The sequence below is a fragment of the Enoplosus armatus genome, chromosome 3 (assembly GCF_043641665.1).
Source record: "Enoplosus armatus isolate fEnoArm2 chromosome 3, fEnoArm2.hap1, whole genome shotgun sequence".
Lineage (NCBI taxonomy): Eukaryota > Metazoa > Chordata > Actinopteri > Centrarchiformes > Enoplosidae > Enoplosus > Enoplosus armatus.
The window spans coordinates 17,872,177-17,894,615 of record NC_092182.1 but is presented as its reverse complement, the minus strand read 5'-3'; the positions used below and the strand labels follow the sequence as shown (position 1 = coordinate 17,894,615).

The following is a 22,439-nucleotide window of genomic DNA, read 5'->3' as shown; positions in this document are numbered from 1 at the left end:
GCATACATCTACATTATAATGTGTTATAAACCCTTTATTAAATGTTTATAAACTGCTTATAAATGCTAAATAATGGCTTAAAGTAAATTGTTACTATTGGTATCATACAGTATGTGTCTATTCTGTGTTTTAAGGTTTTACATGCAAATAAATTGATCCCTTGTAGCTTCACAGTGGATCCTGTCCCGAGACACTGAGGACAGTTAATGGTGGAAACTCTGGTCCTGATATAAAGACTCTCTGCAGATTGTGTTGGTGACACAGAGCCTCTCCTGCTGACACTGAGGATTACACACACGTCACACACACACACATACACACACACACACACACACACACACACACACACACATACACACACACACACACACACACATACTGCGCACACACTGCAAAATACAGTATACAAACACAGAGGAAAGGACTAGATGTATCCGAGAGAGTAAACACAGAGCAGTGTGGATTAACATAAACTACAGCACTATATACACACATTCAAACAGAAGACATTCACACATGCTGGATTTATAGTAACGCACAGAGGCTCAAGCTCATACTGTGTCTCTCTGACGCTTACAATCACACACACATGCTCTCCAGCAGCATTCAGAGCCAGAGGTCATGACACCAACTTGCAAGATACACAAAGCAGCTGATAGACATCTCAGCCTTGTGACATGGAGGACCACACTGGAACGGTAAGACTGCCTCTCATGGTTTATTTTTCTTACTCACTTCTTGCATTCAGTTATTTACATACATAAACCAGTCATCGTTTCTGTAAATTTGCTGGTTTGAACAGTTTTCAGTAACATTCTTGGGTTGTTGTGGGCCATAAAGATGCTGAAGGGTTAGATTTGTTTATTCAGTGACTGCTGTGCTGTGCCGTGAGGTGTCACTGCATTTTGTTTTGCAACATGCACACATACTTTGTAAGATAATATACAATACTAACATACATTATTTATGTATGTTGTCTTTTCACATTCAGTTCAATGATCTTAAAGGTTTTTTTTCTATCAAATTACAAACAAATAAATACACAGATTTTCTCTCTTCTACATGAGGCACATTGTTTCACAGTTGTTGTTTATGTGTAAATTATATCATTTAAGACAGAAACTAAAGAGGAGAAGCAAAGAAAGTATGTAGCACATTAGACTGATATATTACTTAAACGTTAAAGGGTCAGTTCATCCAAATTAAAAAAACTCAACCCTAACCCTACTGGTATTTAGCCATATTGTTTTAGGTTTTATTTGTCCAGGTTTTGAGATAACTGTCTCTGAGATTTCTGTCTTTACCCCAACACACCAGATATTAATAGCATTTTATTTGTGGTGCTCAAATCATTAAAAAATGACAAGAGTAAACAAGAGTCTTCATCCATGCTTGCGGCCCTGTGAAGCTGGAATTAGGCACATTGGTGCTTAGAACCAAATTCTAATGCTAGCAAAGTAAAATGCTCCCAGTGACAATGCTAACAAGCTGAATTTTAGCAAGAAATGTTTACCACATTCACCATCTTTGTTCAGCATGTTAGCAAGCTAACATTTGTTGATTAGCACTAAACACAAAGTGCAGCTGAGGCCGATGAGAATGTCAACAGTTTGCAAGAATTTGAGCCAGTATTGGACAAATTAAGATTTTGATCTGATGATGGGCTTAGAAAATTCAGGGGATCACCAAAGTCCATCCAAAAGCTGTTGAGACATTTCACGAAAAACCAAAAGTATCAACCTCAGGTTGGCGCTGGAGGAAAAGTCAGTGGATCATAGAAGTCAGTTAGATTCATCTTCTGGGGGTCGTGAATGCCTGCACAACATTTCATGGCAATTCATCCAACAGTGGTGGACTGACCGACCGACAGACTGACAGACCGACATTGCCCTCCCAAGAGCCACAACAATGTCTTTGTTACTCTGTATGATCCATACGACACACTGTCGATAGTGTTCAGGGACTATTTCTTTGGTAAATAGTTGTTCCAATGAAAATGGTTCACAGTATCATCTGTTCCTATAAAGAGAGATTACACTGAAAGTTTAAATGTGATTTTACATTGCTGTGAGCACCACTAATGAAATTCCATTCACATACTCTGTATCAGGGTGGTGGCAGAAAACTCAAATAAACAAAATGAACCCAAAACAATTTGCTCGGCTGAATACCACAGAAAGTGAGGCAATGTGCTTTTCGGAACAGGGATGAACCAACCCTTGAATTAAACCCAGAAGGCTGATCGGGTGCGAGCTTCATCCCAGAGACCAGAGAAACTTGAGATAATAAACATTTGACCCTTTGACTTTGTATTCAGTTAAAAAAACTGAAAATCTATTTGATTCCACTGTTGTAAAAACAAAAATGACCGCTCTGCGTGCCCCTCAGCACCCTCAGTCTCTTGAACATCTAGTTCCCATGCAGAGACATGAAACATTTCGATGTGATTTATGGTGCCACAAAGTCAGATTACTCTCTCTGAAGTGTGGAGCCTGTGAGTAATAAGGTCAGTGGGTGGACAGAGAGAGATCAGAGGGTGTATGTTTGTCATCATCAGAGGGAGACCAAGAGCATGACGGACGACTGCAATAGTTTAGAGTGTAAAACAAGAGGCTGGCAAGCACAAAAAGGGTTCAGTTTGAAGGATTATAAGCGACACTAGATGAATTACTCCTCTGTAGTGTAAGTCTATTAGGAGCATCATTCACTCGCATTTCTATGCCTTGATTCTCTTTCTCTCTTGATATTACATTTTCTTTTGGTAAAAACAAAAAACAGCTCAAAGTGACACGGGAGATGGAGAATCATGTGTCATAATGTTACTTCTCTTCATTTTTGCAATATGCCGTGCCATGTCAAAGAGCATGGGAGCATGAGAGTCAGTCTGACCCAGCAGCCAAAGCAGGACAAGCAAGGAGGGAGGCGGGCAGCAGGCAGGGGTTTTCCCAAGCCACGTTGTCGCACAGCTCTCACAATACTCTCTAAATAAAGACTAGTGATGGATTTAGGACCTAGAACTGTAAATGTGTTCAGGGACGACTTTCACTGTCTTGTCTGATCTTGCAGGTTTGCGTGTTTTCCTTTTTTGGTGCCTCAATGGACAGGTTTTTCTTTTGGCTTGACATACTCTCTTTACTGCTCAGAAAACACTCAGCTGACATTTATTGATGTAGCTAAATATTTTTATATAAATAAACCATTTAACTGCTGTTAAAGTCAATTATTGATACGATCTTAATTATGATTTGAACCTCTGTGCTTTTGATTGAAGCTACCACAGCTGGCTCTGTCACTCCAGTGTTTGTATCTTGTAAAAGTTTACACATGCTCTGAGGAAGTCTCTGATATTCTGCTAAAAAATAAGAGGTGACCTGTCAAATAAACATTACTTTAAATGTAAAAGTGCCCATTTGTTTTGCCTCTCATATTTTCTGTGCACGGCAGCATCGAGAACAGCAGTTAACCTACTGGGCTGTTGTGGGTGGCTTTCGAGGTGGCTTTGTTTATGTGTTTTGGTTGGGGTGACTCTGGTGGGATTCAGTGAAAGACTCTCTGTGTAGTTCCCTAATTTGCGGCTGCGGTGGAAAATTCTCATTTGAGATTTGAGTACACACGGCTTGAAAGCCTCGCAGTCAACACTTCATCAGTGAGTGAGGTCAACTCGCTCACACTTCACACAACGGGTGTACACATATACACAAACACTCACTCACTCACAAACACACACACACACACACACACACACACACACACACACACACACAGACATGCACACACTGACACAGTTTGGTCCTGCCTAACCAATCAGAGTGAAGTGGAGTAGGTCCCCCCAGAAGTGGGTGGGAGAGCTGTTGAAACAGAAGTCTGTCTCAGGACACACAAAGTTTGCGCTGGTGGTTTGGAGAACTTTTCTGCTTACTACTTCTCTGCAATCATTTCCCTTTTTCATCTTGTTTTTTTTTTTTTTTTTTTTGAACTCTGGGGTCCATTGGGGCACAGCTTGAGTGTGGAATGGCTGAACTGGTGCGAATCCGTAAGAAACGGCTGCAGATCCCCATCTCTAGGTAAGACGGGAGGTTAAGATTAGCACAGATTTGATAATAGTTAGTTACCAACAGCCTTTCTGTGACTGCATAAATAAGGCTGGGGGACTTTAACAAGCTACATCTTTAAAATTAACATGACAACTTATTGTTTGGAGCAGTAAGGCTGTCTGGATTGAATTCTGATGTAGGAGTTTTCTTGTTTTGTAGCAATGGAAATATGTGAGTCAAAACTACACCCTGTACTGCACAGTGATGAGTGATAATGTAGCAGCCCTCAGTATGTTTTGACACACATCTGCAGACCTTGATCACTGCAAAGTAAAGAATAAGAGGTTTAAACTAAATTTAAAAAGATAGTTGCCCTCTTAATTTTAATTAGCAGTATGTGAGCAAACCCTTGTCACTCCAAGTGGTTTTGTGAACTCTCATCTTACTCATGCTTTAGCTGTGGGAGGAAAATGTGCTGCAGAGGTGTCAGGTCTTGTGGTTTTGTCTTGAGTAGCACATTGACATCTTAGTGTCTGCAGAGTTCAGAGCTCGGAACCAAGCCTTGTTGGGTGTCTTTTGGGTTATTTTTTTGCCAGGAACTAATTTCTTATGCTGTCACAATCAATGTTTAAGTGACAATTCAAAGCACTTTTGATATGAGATATGATCTGATGTGGATCTAAGTTTTTGTTTTCTTCTTTTTTTCTGAATAAAATCTACGTAGACACAGAAATATGTGAAAAGATTTGTGCTGACAAAGCTGATACCATTCAAAGTCTTTTACACAGCTGTGCACCTAGTAAGGATGACACTATGCAGTGTGTAGATTCAACAAAGTCTGAGCCAAAGAAAGATTTGTCATTTTGCACTATAAACAAAGTTTCACGAGTGCACTTGACGAGTAATTTCCTGTAAACGTCCTGTCAGAAGCTCTTCTACTGCGAACAGTTGAAACAAAAAAGACTGTGTTATCGTGAAAGATTATTGAGATTGAAAGTGAGCGGTGGCATTCAGATGCATGCTATTTTTATGACTCAACAGCTTTTGAAAGCCCTTGCCAGCGTGATAAACACTTGAAAAGCTGTGAGCGTGTCTTCCCCAGGAGTTGGCTCCACAGCGTGGCCTGGCGCAGTCTGAACACAATCATTCTGGTCACGGCAACATATGGGCAGAGACTTTATCTGTGGCATAAATGTGTTATCAGATGAAATACAACTCTATTTCAAGTAGAAAGATTCCAGTTCTCCTCATCATGACTGAATTATGCTATGAAAGCTCTTGGATTTATTACTGAGATGAGATTACATTAACACGCTGCAGGTGGGTTACACTGTAGGTGCTCCAAGCATTTGATTTTTATTACACTGCAGGAGATTCATTCATTCCCACCAGTTCTTTATCATAATTTGATTAAAAGTTTCAAAACCAAGAATGAGCAACATGTTCTCAGATGAGATCAGAATGTGGCCAACACTTGAAAACCCAAAAACACAATTTTTCATGGAGTCCACTTTGACAAAATGTGGGTTACATAAGACCTCATCCATGGGAAGTTTTCCTCTCATGGAAAATTTGGCACTGATGATGCCCTTTTGCCATTGGCTTTCTTTGGGCAGCTTGGCATTTAAATCACTTCCAAATAAACTCTTTCCTTTTCACAAGGAGATTTCTCAACCTGTTGTTAAAGCACCTCTCGGACCTTGTTTCACTCACTCAAGACAACGACAAGTGCTGTCAACATATAGAGTTCAGAAAGCTTGTATCACACAAAGTCCCCATTATGTTCAAAATGACCTTTCTTCTGGAGCTATAACTTTTATTGCTGTACCCAGTGTGGTTTAATGTGAAGACTTTGATGCCAAATTGCTGCAACCTCCAACCATTTTCACACAACTACTACCTCTGAGTGATTTTTGTTTTGAGAGGTGAAGCAGTTCCAGTACTTTCAAAAGGGCATCTGCCATCTTATTTTGTTGTGATCGCATCCGAATAACATGATTGTGTTTCCTTCCAGGCTGAGGAGCATGTTGAAGCAGCTGGAGGAGAGAGATGTCGACTTTGAAGAGATCAAAAAGAATCTGGATTTCACAGTGTCGCTACTGGAGGCAGTTTACCTCGATGGAACAAGGTAAAATATCGTTGAATTCTATGATATTGAAAACAAAAGCTAATATGTTGACATTTAGCATTTTTTTTATACCAGCTCTTTTTGAACAGTTCATTACTTTGAACTTGCATAGAAAATGAAATAATCCTTTCTTTTAAATTGTATTAGACTAGAACTAATATCAATCCATTACAGTATCTAGACCCACTCATTCTTTGCAGTGTTGCTGGAGCCTGGAGCCTATCCCACTTCACATTGGACAAATAAGTGGGGTACACCCAGGACAAGTCGTCCAATATAAATAACCATTCACACTCACATTCACACCAGGGCCTAATTTAGAGTCACCAGTTAACCCCACCTGCATGTCTTTGGTCTATGGGAGGAAACCCACGTAGGGCGTTGTGAGGCGATGCACCATACTGAATTATTTTATTTTTTATTTATTTGAAATCAGCAATTAGGGGCTCCTCCAATTATGAACTACACCTGTAAATATCTGTGTCACACTGATAATCAGGTGCTAAAATGCCAATAAAATGTTAGAAATACTCACAAATGTTTTTTTTCTACGTTTTGATGGTGATCAATATCAACAATCTTTCTACAGCTTACTTGAAAGTTTTAATTTCCTTTATTTCCAGCTCTGCATCTGAAGTATAACATAATTATAGAACTCCTTACCTGAATTGTTTTTGTGATTATTGTTTTTTAATGTTTTATTTTTCCCTGTCAGTCACAGGACCTCAGCAATACCACCACCATATGGTGTAGTTTGATGATGTCCTCTGGTTAACTGCCATTACACAGAGGCACGTTCCACTGAAGAGGTCCAATAAACTACATAAAACAAAATCAAACCCTCATTCTCTTATTCACTACTTCCTATATAATATTAGTTTACTCTACAGTAAGCAATAAATTGAGATTTCAGACACATATGAAACATCATTATTCTGCGTCATAGTCACATGACTGTAGTTTTCGCATCTATAAAACGTGATGCATTGCATTGTGGGATTGTTAGCCGACAGTAGTGTACATACCATGGACTGTACACTACTTTTTGTTTGTTCTATTGTGGGCGCTACATAGTGCAAACAACAAATATAGTGCACTTGTAAACAGGGAGTTATTTTGGACACGACTGATCCTGTAGTGCTGTAATCGTCTATGACTGTGTGTTTTCACACCGTCTGTCTAGCTGTCACTGTTTGTGTGTATGTGTGTTGTCTCTCTCAGGCAGTGTCTGGAGTCTGAGGACGACCTTCAGCAGCTGCAGTCAGACGGGGTGCCTTCAGAGGTCACTGATTGGCTGGCGTCCACCTTTACCCAGAGGGTTCGACGGCCTGTACGACGCTCAGACGAGAAGCCCAAGTTCCGCAGTATTGTGCACGCGGTGCAGGCTGGGATATTTGTGGAGAGGTAAAATAACGTTTTATCTCAGCATTATAAGGTTATGCTTTTGATTTAAGGTTATGACAGTTATTCAAGGAGGCCTGTATGATTTGTTAGTATGTTTAATACTTGTCTGTAACAATGCAGCTGCTGCAGAAAAGAATCAGTCATACAGCTATATGTTTTATTTATGAGACCTAAATACAATAAAATAAGGAAACGATCATCTCATACTATAAAATCCACATTGTAAATGACTGATTTCCGCATCTGTACTATAACTCTGATATAAGCCCATACAGTGTTGTTAGAATCACAGCCACAGAAAACACAGACAGCTGCACTGGACTGTGAATCATTAGCCTCCTTTTCTCTTTAAAACATCCTCCAAAGGGGACAGGGACTTTGGAGGATTTATATAAACAGCTCCTGAGACGAGTTCACTGCACAGTGTCAACATCTGAACTTTAACTCAAACATAAACATTGCATTATTCCAGGATGTTCAAGAGGGCCTACACGGCAGCCATGCCAGACCAACCTGCGGCGGTCGTAAACTGCCTGAGGGTAAGCCTCCACCAATCATAAATCTCACTGTGCGTCGTGTGTTTGTTCAATAAATCAGACATCACAAAAGGGATCATATACACACCACAAGTATGCATCAATAATTTCCTCTCCGTCTCCTCAGGATGTCGACCGCTGGAGCTTTGACGTGTTTGCTCTGAACTCAGCCAGCTCTGATCACGCACTACGAACTCTGTTCTTTGAGCTGATCACCAGATATGGGCTCAACAGCCGTTTTAAGGTCTTTTAACTTTCATTTCATTGGACATTATATACAGTGCACTTTCCATACAATATGTTATCATAGAAATGCAAGAATGTCAGTATTATGATCATTACTGCCCTCGTAGACTCTACTTTTGTGGGGAATGTGTGTTGTAATTGCAGATATAATCTAGCATGTGTGTTTTATTAATAATTTGTGATGTTTGAAGGAACAATGGGTTTCCAAATTCTGTGTGAAAAATCACATGCAACATACTGTGGGCCCTGTCGATCCTTTATTACAACATTCAGATCTTTTATTGTTGACCCAAACTTTGGATTTTTCCACACAACTCTGACTGTTGACTGCTGACTGACACAACTCTAATGATTATGTAATGCACTTTGCAGATCCCCATCTCATGCTTGACAGAGTTCCTGTCTACGCTGGAGAGAGGATACTGCAAATACAACAACCCCTACCACAGCCACGTTCATGCTGCAGATGTGACTCAGACGCTGCACTGCCTGCTGCTGCGGTCTGGACTCGTGGTAATGAATACTTGTCCCATTTCTGAAGGATAAGGATGGTGGTTTTCCATATTGATCCTGTGTGGTACGAACTAGTTCTGTTTGAGCATAACTCGACCCAAAGTCCGTCTCTCAATACTTTCAGATTTCTCTACCTTGTCTGTGAAACTTGGCCTCTGGTCCATTTGGTCTGACTGAAGATAAAAATCTAAAAAACAGGCTAAGTCATTTCCTAAAACAGCTGGCCATTGTCGTTTTAAGCAAACATTACTCAACATCCCTCTTTTGGGGACTATTTTCAGTCGCCGATTTATACACATTTGGTTCACTAAACTACATGTGTCCCAGTAAAACTGTGTTTTTTGTTTTTTGACTATTAGATGGATTGCCACAACATCAGCCTTTGTACAGGCATTCATGGTCCCCAGAACATGAATAATCTCTTAATTTTTAATCTAGTGCCGTCATTAGACCAAAATGTTAATTTGTCCAATACTTAGGTGTATTACAAAACACCTAAAACTAATGACATTCCCATCAGCCTCTGTTGTACTTTGTGTTTTGTGCTAATTAGACAACTCAGATAGTTACCATGCTAAACATTTTACCTGCTAGCTAAACATCTTCACGTCAGTATTGTCATTGTTAGCATGTTAGCATTCTGACAGCTAGCATGGCTGCAGACTTTTGTTTATCTTTTTAATAGTTTTTGGCGCAGAGGAATAAACTATATCATCAGGTTTAGCTATGCAGGTAATACTTGCTAGTAGGACCAATTCATTGTAAGTTTTGGTCTTTTCTCAGGATTTGTTGACAATAAGAAAAATAAGCCTAATCCTTTCAATCTAAGTGATTCAGTCTGTTTTTACACATTTGGGAAGAATCACTCCCTCGTTCTTTGACTGAATATCTAAATCACTAAATCACGACTTTGAGATGTTGCTATTATATATCAGTAGATTGTCTATTCCCAAGTCACAATACTGACATTATCTGATATGACTGCACAGTAAAGGACATAAAAACTGTTCCTCTCACAGTACATTATGTGCACTCTGCTGCACATTTGTTTTGTCTCCTGTGTCTATCAAGCACTGGCTGACAGAGCTGGAGGTGATGGCGTCACTATTTGCTGCAGCCATCCATGACTATGAACACACGGGAACCACAAACAACTTTCACATACACACAAAGTAAGCCCTCTTTTTCTGAACCACATTTTTATAATCCTGCCTTATAAAGCACCAGCTATATACATATATAGAGTGCTGTTGTGTTGTATGTGAGAGAAAGAGAGCACTCTAAAGCAAACACATCTTTGTGGAGGGAACACAGTATTTTTAGATGTCGATTTTCCACATAGGAGGGCTGAAGAATGCGGTCTCTTGGCACACATTATCATCATCATCATGCTTTATTTCTGGAATAATAATTGTCCACAATAAGAGAAGATGTCTTAGTCACTCAATCTAAACAGTATCAGTCATACTCCACCCAAAATTTCACAGTGTCAAACACTCACCTTCTGTAAGCTTGAAACACTAAGTTTCTTTTTACTTCATGAAGAACATTGGCTTTTTCCCAAATTAAAAGCAGTTTTCCCAATATAAAAACAGTATAGAAAATGTCCATAGAAACCTCTCAAATCACTCCTGCAGCAGAGTGCACTTCTCCACTGTCCACCACATACGCTCCAAACATTCAACGTTTCGGGAAAATATTACTAAACAGCTTCATGTTGTGCAGCATGGGGCTCCTCAAAGCTTTGATGCTCTGATTGAGGGTGTGGATAGTGCTGCAGTACTATACTGTATTGCATTTGAAGTTTCTGTAGATGGAAAAGTTAAAAAGCCTTTATTATGGTGGTTTCTATGTATGTTTTGTTACTGTAGCGCTTTATTGTATTTGTACTGTAATGTCCTATACAGTCATCAAAATAACCATGTAATTTAGTGGTAATTATAGGGTAAAAGGTGACACTGTTCAATTGGTACATTTCCATTTAACTCATTATTACAATTAATTGCTAGTGTAAATCTTTTAGTCAGTGCGCACACACACTCAAAAACAATTTAATTTGGATACAAGCAAGCATGCAATTTCTCAAAAATAAAGAATAATATAGTTTCCAATAACAAATAATAATATAAATTTATTTTGGTTTAAATCGAGAAGTTCCTCTGGAAATCAGCAACTCCATATAAACTAAACAAATTACAATAAACTAGATATGTTAAGATGAGATCTTGAGCCCACGGGTATAGTGAGAGCTTTTTAATGCTAATAAGATGCAACAGCTAATGTTTCGACATACAGCATGTCCTCTTCAGAGTAAGAGGCATTGACAGTGTAGATGTTTAAATTGCCTGCACCCTGGCTAGTAGCTGTCTCTCACAAGATGGATAGGCGTTCACTGACGTCTAACCAACTCCATATTGCCACAGCATGTATAAATATACATAATAAAAAACATTATAGAAGCCATCAAACGTCTTAGAAAAATCATAGTAAAGAAGATTACTTCTCAGTGCATTTGGAAATCCTCAGAGTTTCAGTAAACTGTAAAATATCTGTCTCAGTACATCACCTCTATTTTCACTATGATTACTGTCAAATTACATACTTTTTACCATAAAATAAAGTGTTACTCAGGTTTTTTCCCCCACAATGAAATGTTGTCATTATTAAAAACCATTGTAACCATCATGAATTCCAGGTTACTGTGGCCACTTTCTCTGTGAAGGACGAAACTGCAAAAAGCTTTTACAGCCCTCAAAAGAACACACAACTGAATGTTATCTTTGAAGACATTTTCACAAGTGTTTTATTTTATGTTTGGTTTAACTGTGATGGGTTTGGCGGAAGTTTCAAAATAATAATTGGAAAACTTTTCACAGCTCACTTTGTTACCCATTTCAACAGTCTAATACAGCAGATTATGCAAATGAGTGGACACAGGATGCCTGATTGAGAAATTAGTTAATTAACTTACCACACTGAGTCATTATACCCACATGGTGCCAGTTTTTATCACATCCCACTCCCTCTTTAGCACTTTTAAATTCATCATTAAAGACCTACAGTCATTGTGCTTAAATTGCTCCCTGAGGACTCTCTTTTTATCTCATTCCCACCTCCTCCTCCCCGTACCACTACAGAATAAACTGCTACCCTTTTATGCACACTAACACTCCTGCATTTTCACTGTCTGTCTGGTAGGTCCGAGTTTGCGTTGATCTACAACGATCGGTCGGTACAGGAAAGCCATCACCTGAGTGCAGCATTTCGCCTGCTGCAGGACGACCAAATGAACATCTTCATCAATTTGACGAGAGAGGAATGGATGTAAGACGACAACATTTTTACCTTCTAAACTTGTGTTGCCTATTGTTGTTTCAGTTACATCACAGAACTTAACATTTAAAGAAACAGCAGATACACAGATTTGGCAGATAAAAAGACTCTCCACTTTGAGAGAGCTCCCAAAGAATCAGTGCTAGCCATCGCCCTAATAAAAGCATACATGAACATTAAAAGTTAAATCAAAAATACCAGAAACTCTGCGCAATGGAGTAGCAGCAAGAAGGTTATAGGATAAGGATGTATATCCACATTAATACAATTGGACGTGACCGGTTGGCCAACAGCTGCATGTGAAGCATGAATGAAACAGCTGGTGTCATTGAGCTAAAGCTAGCTTGACTTCAGTGCTCTGCCTGAACTGACGGCATGCTTCATTTACTATTAAGTAAATAAAGGCTTTCTTGAGAACACGATTTAAAGGGCAAATCAAATCTAAAACACTCAAATATTGAATGTTTTGTTCTCATCACGTTTTTGCGCAGTTAATTGTTGTGTGTTTCTCCCGTTCTTGTTGATAAGTGGTTAAATTAAGCGAACATGACATGATGTAGAGACCTTTCTCAACACAGTGACAATGAAATTTGATAGCCAGAGTAAAGGTTTCCTTATGATTAAGTATTTTGCACCAATGGTCAAACCATACAGAGAGATTACACAAAGATACTAAAATTTATCCAATAGACCAGAATGCATTTTGAACAAATTGCATGACAAGCTCTGGGAAAAACCAGACTGTGGTCCACCTACATTACTACACAGCTGAGTGTAACAAGTTTCTGTCAAATGTCATTCTCACTTACTGAAATAGAAATAGATTATAAATGTCTGGCAACAACCTTTCATGGTCTGTACAAGAAAAGAACAAATCACTTTCTGCAGTGAGATATTTGACAAAATCCAAGAAGATTTTATTTTCAAAGGATAAAGCAATATTCTATATTTTTCTTATTGTCAACAAAAACCAACAATTAATTGTTCTTACTAACAAATATTGTCTGTATAGCCAAAGCCTGACACAGCTTATTCCTTTGTGCCATTGACCTCCATTGTCCAAAAACTGTTAATGAGTCACACTGTTCTATGTCTCTCTCTCTCTCTCTCTCTCTCTCTCTCTCTCTCTCTCTTTTAATCAACATGAACATGTGCACTGTAGTTTATTTTGAGTCAATCCCACATAAAACATTCTGCTGCCATAAATACTCACAAGTGCTTATTAATCTGCAGCTGAGAAACAATACAAACAAATTCACGATTTACTGCTGCTTTTGTAATTTTTGCTAAAAACCACAGAGAACTGTTTTTCCTTTTAAAAAAAAAAATGAAACTTTACATTTGTGACCTGTTTTTAAAGATTTATTACTTGATAGTTGAGTAGGTTTGGAGCTGAGAGTCACAAACAGGGTGGGGAAGTCAGAAAGTACTGAAACACGTATTGCTGGTTTGGGTCTTTTCAATAGATTGCCAGTAACGCCAGCCTTATCGTTTGAAATTTAAACATGTGAGTGGTGTAATTGTGTTGGTGGACTTGAAAATGCTAAGAGCTACATATTGACAGAAGGGGGACAGAAGGGGACAAACACCTCATGAGGGCAATTATCTGTCCAGCATGAATCCTTAAATGAGATTTTGAGTCCTTACCGGCTCCAAGCCTTCTCCTCTAGCTGACCCTGACTTCTGACCTCTCATAAAATGTCTCCTTTAGGAATCAATAAAGGATCATGTTACTATTACTGGTTGATGACTCATTCACTCATCAGCGGTGGTGAACGAGTCACTGTGTACTTCCTCTGACTACAGTAACTAACAATCAGAGATGTGGTCAGTGAGCTACAATGATCGCATTTCATCGTTTACTTTAACAATGTGATATGTAATGTAAATAAACAGTTAAAAGTTAAAGCTATGGTTGAGGGTTATTGACCGAGATGTTAAACTAAATTGGCATTAGCTCACTTTCTTCCCGTACATACAGTATATTCTCACAAAACCGCCCATTTCTGCACTGGAACACAGTTTTTGATGAGAAAATATTCGAACAGTTTTTATATTCATGGAGGCTGATGCTTCATTAAGCACAGATACAGTATGTGACTGTTATTCATGGAAGAGCTCTGCAGATATCACCAAAGATAAACACCAGCAGCATACTGTAATGGGCTTTTCTAGCAGTCAGTGTTACCATGGGAACAAGAAAAAAAGGTTTCGACCCCATTGACTCTTCCTGCCTGCCGTTTTTACTCCATACAGTTTGTTCCCATAATCATAAGGTCAACTTGTAAACTGTGTGTCTGTTTATAGGGAGCTGCGATCACTTGTCATAGAGATGGTGTTGTCCACAGACATGTCCTCCCACCTGCTCCAAGTCAAAGCGATGAAGGCCTGTCTACAACAACAAGAAAGGTAACGCTAATGGACTGTCGTGCTGTTGACACTGTGCTGCATAATCAACAGGTCATAATATGAATGTTCGGAGGAAATTCAGCTGATTAAAATATCCCGCACAGAGGTGCAGACGGGCAAATTAGAGTCACACTGGCTGGTGTCAAGTCAGCTTTTTTTTAGGCATGTCTGACATGGCATGCACAACACATCAACAAAAACAAGAAGTGCATCATGCTTTTTCCAACAGGATTGACAAGCCCAAAGCACTGTCTCTGTTACTGCACACGGCTGACATAAGCCATCCATCAAAGCCCTGGGCACTGCACTCTCGCTGGACCAAAGCACTGATGGAGGAGTTTTTCAGGCAGGTAGGAACTCTAATAGACCTGAACTGACCGTGTGACTCTTTCTCCACTCTTCTCTTCTTCTTAGTTCAAGCATTACTGTGAATGCAATAATATGGTCAAACACAACAGAAAATTAGCTAAAATGCTACAAAACATAATCGTTTGTCTTGGTTAAAGGAATAAGGAAATCATTGCAGAGAGTTAGATGAGTTGATCGCTACCACTCTCATATTTGGGTGGTAAATATATAGCTAGAGCCAGCAGCCAGTTAGCTTAGCTTAGCATGAAGACTGGAAACAGGGGGAAACTGCTAGCCTGGCTCTGCCCGAAGGTAACAAAAACCCGCCTAACAGCACTTCCAAACAAATAAAAAGTTTGGCACATATACAAAAGCAACTTGTAATTTATTTTTTGTAAAGATTACACAAGATATAACATGTTAATTAGTGATATTGTCCCCTCTTAGCCAACTGAAATAGTCAATAAAGCAACTTACATCACTTAACCACACAAAAACAGGATGGATTATGGGGGTTGTGTGCCGAACTATTTGTGTTGTCTGTTTTGGACAGTGACAGGTTAGCTGTTTCCCCCTGTTTCAAGACTTTATGCTAAGCTAAGCTAACCAACTGCTGGCGGTAACTTCATATTTAACATAAGATAACATGCGAGTGGATCTTCTCATTTAACTATCTGCAGTAAAGCAAATAAGCGTTCTTTCCAGTTAGAGTTAGTATCTACTGTGTTTTATACGAAATATCATCAAACAGTTATTAAAACCCAGAAATACTTTATAGAAACCTCACATTTTAGAAGCTAGAACCAGAAAATATTTTACCCTTTATACTTTAAAAAAAATGCTGTAAACGATTAATTGATTATCATAACTGTTTCCAATTACTTTTCTCTGAACAACCAATTTTTAAACTGACCAATTGTTTCAGCTCTACTGGAGGAAAAACACAATTTAGACCTTCTTTGTGTGACATCTTATGTGTAACATTTTCACTGAAGTATTGTAAAGAGAAATATTCCCTTCACATAGTCTCAGATCTTTCTACTCTGTTCTCTACTGCTGTTCTTTCATGTCCTACTTCTATTCTTATCGGACTGGTTTTGGTCTGTTATTATCTTAGTGTGATTGATGAGTCAAAAGGTCGGACGCCTAATAACAGCTCAAGTTGCGTAAATGACTCATCGGAGTCTGAGAGGGAGAGTGGGAAACCTTCAAAGAGGTTTTCTACGTCAGAGCTAAAGAAAACGACATAAATAGCTCCTCAGGTATGAAGCAGAGACAGTCAGAGAGAGGAAAGTCTCCTTGAAAAGATTATTGAACATGTACTTTTGTAGTAGAAGCCACATTAGATCTTACAAGCTCAGGTTTTACAAAAGATTTAAGTCTGGAAATTATTTGGATATTTGATCTTCTTGAAATGGTGATGATGTCTTTCAAAACTCTCAAACCTCAGGAAAAACTGAGCCTAGAAGATCATCCTTGATCTTTAGGAACAATACGTGTAATCATTTAACAATTTAAGCTAAAAGATAATGAAGACTGTGGAAGTTCAACCTTTGAGGTTTGATTATTATGGAAGCTGAATTTGAATTTGAATTTGAAGTGTTACAAAGGGCTGAGAATTTAATTATTAAGATAATTCAGTTTATTGTTAGTGGAAATTATTTCTTTGATGTTTGGATAGTGGGTTCATGTTTTGAAAGTCTGGTATATTGAGACTTTGTCACTTGCATTTAAACAAGTGGACATAGATGTAAATAAACCGTCAACACCATATGATCGGATCTCCTCCCTTCTCTGGAGTTGCGAATTATTAACAGTAGAATAAGAGTACTCACCTCCAGGTCCATTTAGCAGCTGTTTTGGAGGTTTCGATAATATGACATGATCTTCATCAACGGATGGAATTAGATGTTTTTACTACTTATATACTTCTAAACCAACATGGATGAGAAGTCTTTAAAAAGCTGTTTGAAAATCTACAGTTGCATGACTGATAAGGATCAATTGAAAGCTCCAGAACAGCTACTGAATGAACCTTGAGGTGAGATTAGACGAGATGTTACAGATATCAAATGAAGCGTGATTCTGCAACTCCCCCTGATATTTACTACAAAGCTGATTTTTGTTTATTTAATACATTTGACAACATTTTCAGAACAGTTGGCATGATTTTTTCAGAACAGTGACAGCTCAGCAAGAGATGCAACCATCCAATCAGGTGTAGGAAGTGTTTATGTGGATGTCTGCATTACTGTAAGAAGAAAACTGTCAATCATGCAGTCTTACAACCCCCTTAAAATGTCATTATTTTCAAGCAAATTCCTACTGAGCCTTGCCAGATGGCAATGAACAAATTGGCTGGTGCTGGTACTTTGACTGAGTGAATTTCCAGTAAATACAACAAGTGTGCTGCCATCCTCTTTCCTCTATTTTCACCGCCTGGACTTGAAGAGGAATATAGAATATAGAGGAGGTGTTGGGCAGCCCTACTCTGTTTGAAAGTAAGATGTGAGAAACCTCGCTCTGAAAAGGCTCTTTAATGTTTGTTGTGTTACTTTAAAAAACAAAAGCACTTGTGTGGTACTCTTTGAACGATCTGAAAGTCTCAGCTGGCGAGTGATGGAATCAAATAACCTTTGAAAAGTTATTTTCAAGCGACGTGTGGGATGCCCTTTAAGATATCTTCTCTCTCTCTTTCTATCTTTGTGAGGGTGATAGAGAGGCGGAGCTCGGCCTGCCCTCCTCTCCTCTGTGTGATCGAAAAAGCACTCTGGTAGCCGAGTCCCAGATTGGTACGTCTCCCAAAACACTTTCCAAAACCTGTTTCTTTCACTCAGTTCTCTTCTCACTGATATTCTATAAAGGAGATTTAGTTTATCCACACTTGTGTTTGGTGAAGTCATGAAACTGCTGTGAAGCAACAAACATACAGGTGTTCCCACATAAATACATAAAAAATGTTAATACACACCAACTAAAAATCACCACTCATAACAGCCAATTCTTCTCTTTGTCGTAACTTTTCTTCCCAGACTCAACAAGTCAGTCAGTGACGTGCTTTATGCTGATTTTTTAACCAGTTAGCATGTCAATATATGACATCTTATACCTTATTACTTCAATCACTGACTTACATTTCGATTTCTTTACTGAAATACAAAAAAAAAATCCAGACATTTTTACTGCTCTGAAACATGTTATCTTCACATGATAATAGAGCGACATTTGCTCTTGCAGGTTTCATAGACTTCATTGTGTATCCTACATTCTCTCTGCTGACGGACATGGCTGAAAAGATTGTTATTCCTTTGGTGGAGGAGAATCCAGGTCCACCAGACCCCTGCAACAGACACAGGTAAGACAAGGTTGAAAAGTACACTGTACTACTTTTTTTTGGTTGAACATTTTTAGTGTAAAGACTGGAAACCATGGATGTATTAAGAGATCCGGTTATGGCAGCTCCACTCGACCATTTTGTCCCAGTGGCCACTTGTGGTATTACAATGAAAAACTCCCTGTGGCCCAAAAAGCATTGTCTCCATAGAGCAACATTATAAAAGAGACGTATATAAAACTGCTGATAGCACACGTCAAACTGCAAACAAGGTAAATTATTACGCTTCGTAAACTCAATGTAAAGTCAATGGGCCCAGTGGAATCACTGGGGTGCGGCTGGCAGGAGAAACACTAATGTGCAGTGGGATGCACAATGTGGAGGCATTGCACTTGGCGAGCATTTTTCATTGAAATGAATGGGCACCATCTTGGTATCCAGATATTATAATACATCCATGCTGGATACTGGGGGTAACAGCTAGCCTGGCTCTGTCCAAAATTAAAATAAATCCACCTATCAGCACCTCTAAAGCTCACCAATTAACACGTCATGTCTCATTTGTTCTGTCCGCACAAAGACTAAAGTGTAAAAACAACAAGTTGTAGTTTTACAGGAGGTTATGGCCGCATAACTGTATTAGTACTGCATGTGCATGTGTCTCACCCTGCTTCCAGTCTTTATGCTAAGCTAAGCTAACCGGCTGCTGGCTATAGCTTCTTATTAATGAAACGACTGGTTTCAGTCTTCTTGTCTAACTCTCAGCAAGAAAGCAAACAAGAAATGTCAAAGTATTCCTTTAAGAGACATTTAGATCTTTAAATAAAGACAAAAGTCACAATTATATAAACTTAAAAGAAAGAAAGGTGAATAAGGGTCAACTGAAGAACATATGAAGTATTGCTATGACAGCGCTGTTATTTCTCAATAGTAATCTCTGGAAGGAGAGCTCCAGAGGTCTGCAGTGGAGTCTCGCTCATATCACAGCTGAGCTGGTGAGTTTCCGCTCCACTTGGACACGACACACCGAAGACAACAAGCTCAAATGGAAGGAAAGTGGCTCCAATGGTATGTCCTATATTCATTCATTCATGTTACATATGTACGCACAACAATCTCGAAAAATGGTTCTACTTTCCAGAATTAAAGTGATCGCCTACGAAGAGTTTGACAACCTCTGCTAACACAGAAAGAAGGATCTTTTTTCTAGATGTGTGATTTGGCACGGACGAGGCCACTTTGCTCCATAAATGTGCTCACTTTCCCTGATTTGATTTGTTATCTACATTCATTTTACAGTGATCTCATGAGGAGATTAATAGATACAGATATTGTTTCCCTTTCAGCTTAACAAAATTTTCCAATGCCTCTTCCAATCTCCTATATCCTCCAGGATTTTCAGACCCCGGTGAGAGAAAAGAGCAGAGATCCAGACAAGAGGAGCAGTCAGAAAAATCCCTGCATGACCCCACTACAGATACAAAACAGTAGACCAGACTTCATTTATGATATGTGCTTTTTTCATAGAATATCTATAAACTGAGGTTAATGTTGAGTCACTGTTTGTAACAAAACCACAATGCCTTCTTATACCATGATGAGGGAGTCAGAGGAGGAAGGGGTGGAGGAGGAGGAGGGAGGGCTGGTTAAAGGTTAACATCATCTTCCCAAGGTAAGATGCAGTATATTCACAGAAATGTCCTCATGTCTTATTTCAAGTGTAGTATACTATGATAATTTAAATGCAAAGTGTACATGCTGGCCATGTTATACAGTATAGTGCATGTTATTAATTTAATTTGACACCTAAACACTTGTAATAATGTTTGAACTGTACACAAATCATTTAATCATGCAATAAACGTTGAAAATATGTCAGTGTTTGTCATATGTGACGTTTGGTATTGATTCATTTTAAGGCTGGCTTGGAGTGGTGGGATATTGTGCCTTGTTGTTTTCGTTACAACTTTTAAAAGGATCCAACCGTGATCAAAGATCCTAATCTTTGATTGAATTGAAACTGCCTGCCTTGCATCATTTTAACGATTATGTTATTCAGTTCCAAGACTGCAAAATATGTTAAAGCACATTCAGCAAACCAATAACTGTATGTCAATGATGTTCTGTACAAACGCAAGTGATATCGTCACCCTTTTCTAATATGTAATCCCTTTTTAAAACCAGTCATTTTAAGTAGTTTATGTTTGACTATAAAAAGTGACGTTTTTACAGCACATACATTTGTTTGGATCTGTTCAGCCTGATTTAGTGGACCATTCTCATTATAATACAAACAGTATTGTTACTGTACATTTCTCTTTGAGTTAAGAAGGCAGTGCTTACTTGTTTAAGAAGCTGTCCAATCAGGCGGTTTGTATCCACCAGACGCCAAAGTGTCCTGTCCTGTTAAAGTGCATGTGAGACTGCATCTTAACCATAATTGAGCATGGAAAGCGTAAATATACAATTTCAATATACTTTACTTGTACTTTACTGCAAAAAAACTTTTAGAAAAGTATTACATTTAAAGTGGCTCTCCAGCAATTTAGTACTGCATTTCCATAAAGTTGGGGGGACTTGCAAGAGACAGATCAAGTATGTTCAAAATAGATGCATTAGAGGCCAAGCAATCATGACTTTTAGTCCTTAGTATGGGTCAATTTCTAAAAACTTGACCTCATACTTCCCAAATGCAACTTGAAAGTGTCTTTTTTTAGACATCATTTTTACTTTAACATACAAAAAAGTTCCTTCATGCCTATTAAACCAAGGGTTTCAGTTCTCTGCTCTCCCAGCTGGAGGGGCTGTAGAGCAAAGGGAGAGAGCAGAGAGTTCAGCTTCTAACCTAATTTCTTATTTTAACAATGGTCAGTTAAGCAGTTTGAAATTGCATCTTCAGTTTTCTTCATTTCTGGACAACAGTGAGGACAAACTAATGCACTCTACATCCAAGTCAATTGAGTGGCTATAAATTAATGAATGGCACAACGTTGAAGATTGAAGACACAGTTCTGTTACCTCTTTAAATTAAATGTGCATAATCTGAGCAGTGCATGCTGTGCACGCACACTCGCAAACCCAACACCCAACACACACACACACACACACACACACACACACAGACATAGTCACTTCACACAAATTGTGTATGAGATGATGTGTTAAGATGTAGAGTCCTTCCTCAAGCCAATTTAAAAGTTGTGATAACAGTGTCTCTCGCCCTGCAGCATGTCCACCTGAAGTGACACCTGCAACTTGCTTTGCAATAGAAGTGATCAATCTCACTCAGGCTATCCTGAAAGACTGCTGGAAGTGTCTGTATAGATATAACATGTATCTTAAATTGCTGCAGTGTTACAAAATACATTTGTGAAAACCAGTCCTGTGTATGAAAAATGTATGTGTTTTTATGCTCCCGGCTCTGAGGACATTGAATTATTTATTGACAGAGTGCCTATTTTTAGGATATAGTCAAAGTCAACCTCTACTAAACTTATGACTAGTGGTCTAATGATGTCAGGCAGTGTAAATTTCACTTGAAGTTTTTGGAGACTTTCACCAAACAAACCTCATTTTAATGGGTAAGCAGGTCCTGTTTACATGATTTGGACGTTCAAGATTTCTAAGCAAATAGTTGAGAACAGACATCATGCTGACTCTCACTGTCAAACATGCTTTTAACTTGACTGGATGTAATTTATTGACTGTGCCTGGACATGTGCAAAATAAAAAACAGCCAATCACCAATTTAAACATTTTATTGTATCAAACAAATTTAGATTACAGATGTAATCGTCAATCAATTCAAGTAAAATTGGAACAAAACTCTGCAGATTTAATTCATGTAAAGTACACTATTACCATTCAAAAACAGAACAAACATTACATGGTCCATAAATACACTGCAGAAGAAATAACAAAAAAGCTTGCACAGGAATGTTTAACTGTATTTCTTGCTCGTTGTGGAAATAGTGTTCATTGTTGGCAGCTGGGAAATAAACTGCTCATACTGTGGCTGATTCACCTGCTAAAGTGACATCAATACTAGGGTGGCTTTAGTTTTCTGCTTCCGTTTGTTTTATTTCTTTCAGACGTGTCAAGTATGATGTGAAGGTTATGGAAGGATTGTCACATAATCTACATAGTAATGCCAC

At 38.7% G+C, this 22,439-nt stretch overlaps 1 protein-coding gene across 2 annotated transcripts; it reads left to right on the top strand.

The window, feature by feature from the left end:
* The first annotated feature begins 621 nt into the window (after window positions 1-621).
* Window positions 622-20,142, top strand: LOC139282491 (dual specificity calcium/calmodulin-dependent 3',5'-cyclic nucleotide phosphodiesterase 1B-like). 2 transcript variants are annotated; one of them, XM_070902234.1, is made up of 15 exons: window positions 622-697; window positions 3,992-4,064; window positions 6,049-6,162; window positions 7,384-7,566; window positions 8,039-8,105; window positions 8,230-8,346; window positions 8,721-8,861; window positions 9,933-10,033; window positions 12,060-12,185; window positions 14,502-14,603; window positions 14,833-14,953; window positions 17,662-17,743; window positions 18,189-18,306; window positions 19,217-19,353; window positions 19,679-20,142. In XM_070902234.1, exons 1-15 carry the CDS (start codon window positions 622-624, stop codon window positions 19,774-19,776), a joined length of 1,656 nt encoding a protein of 551 aa, XP_070758335.1. In that variant the 3' UTR covers window positions 19,777-20,142. The 2 variants fall into 2 exon arrangements, with proteins under 2 accessions (XP_070758335.1, XP_070758336.1); XM_070902235.1 differs by lacking the exon at window positions 622-697 and adding an exon at window positions 2,927-3,066 and having other exon boundaries at window positions 4,000-4,064.
* Window positions 20,143-22,439: the final 2,297 nt, after the last annotated feature.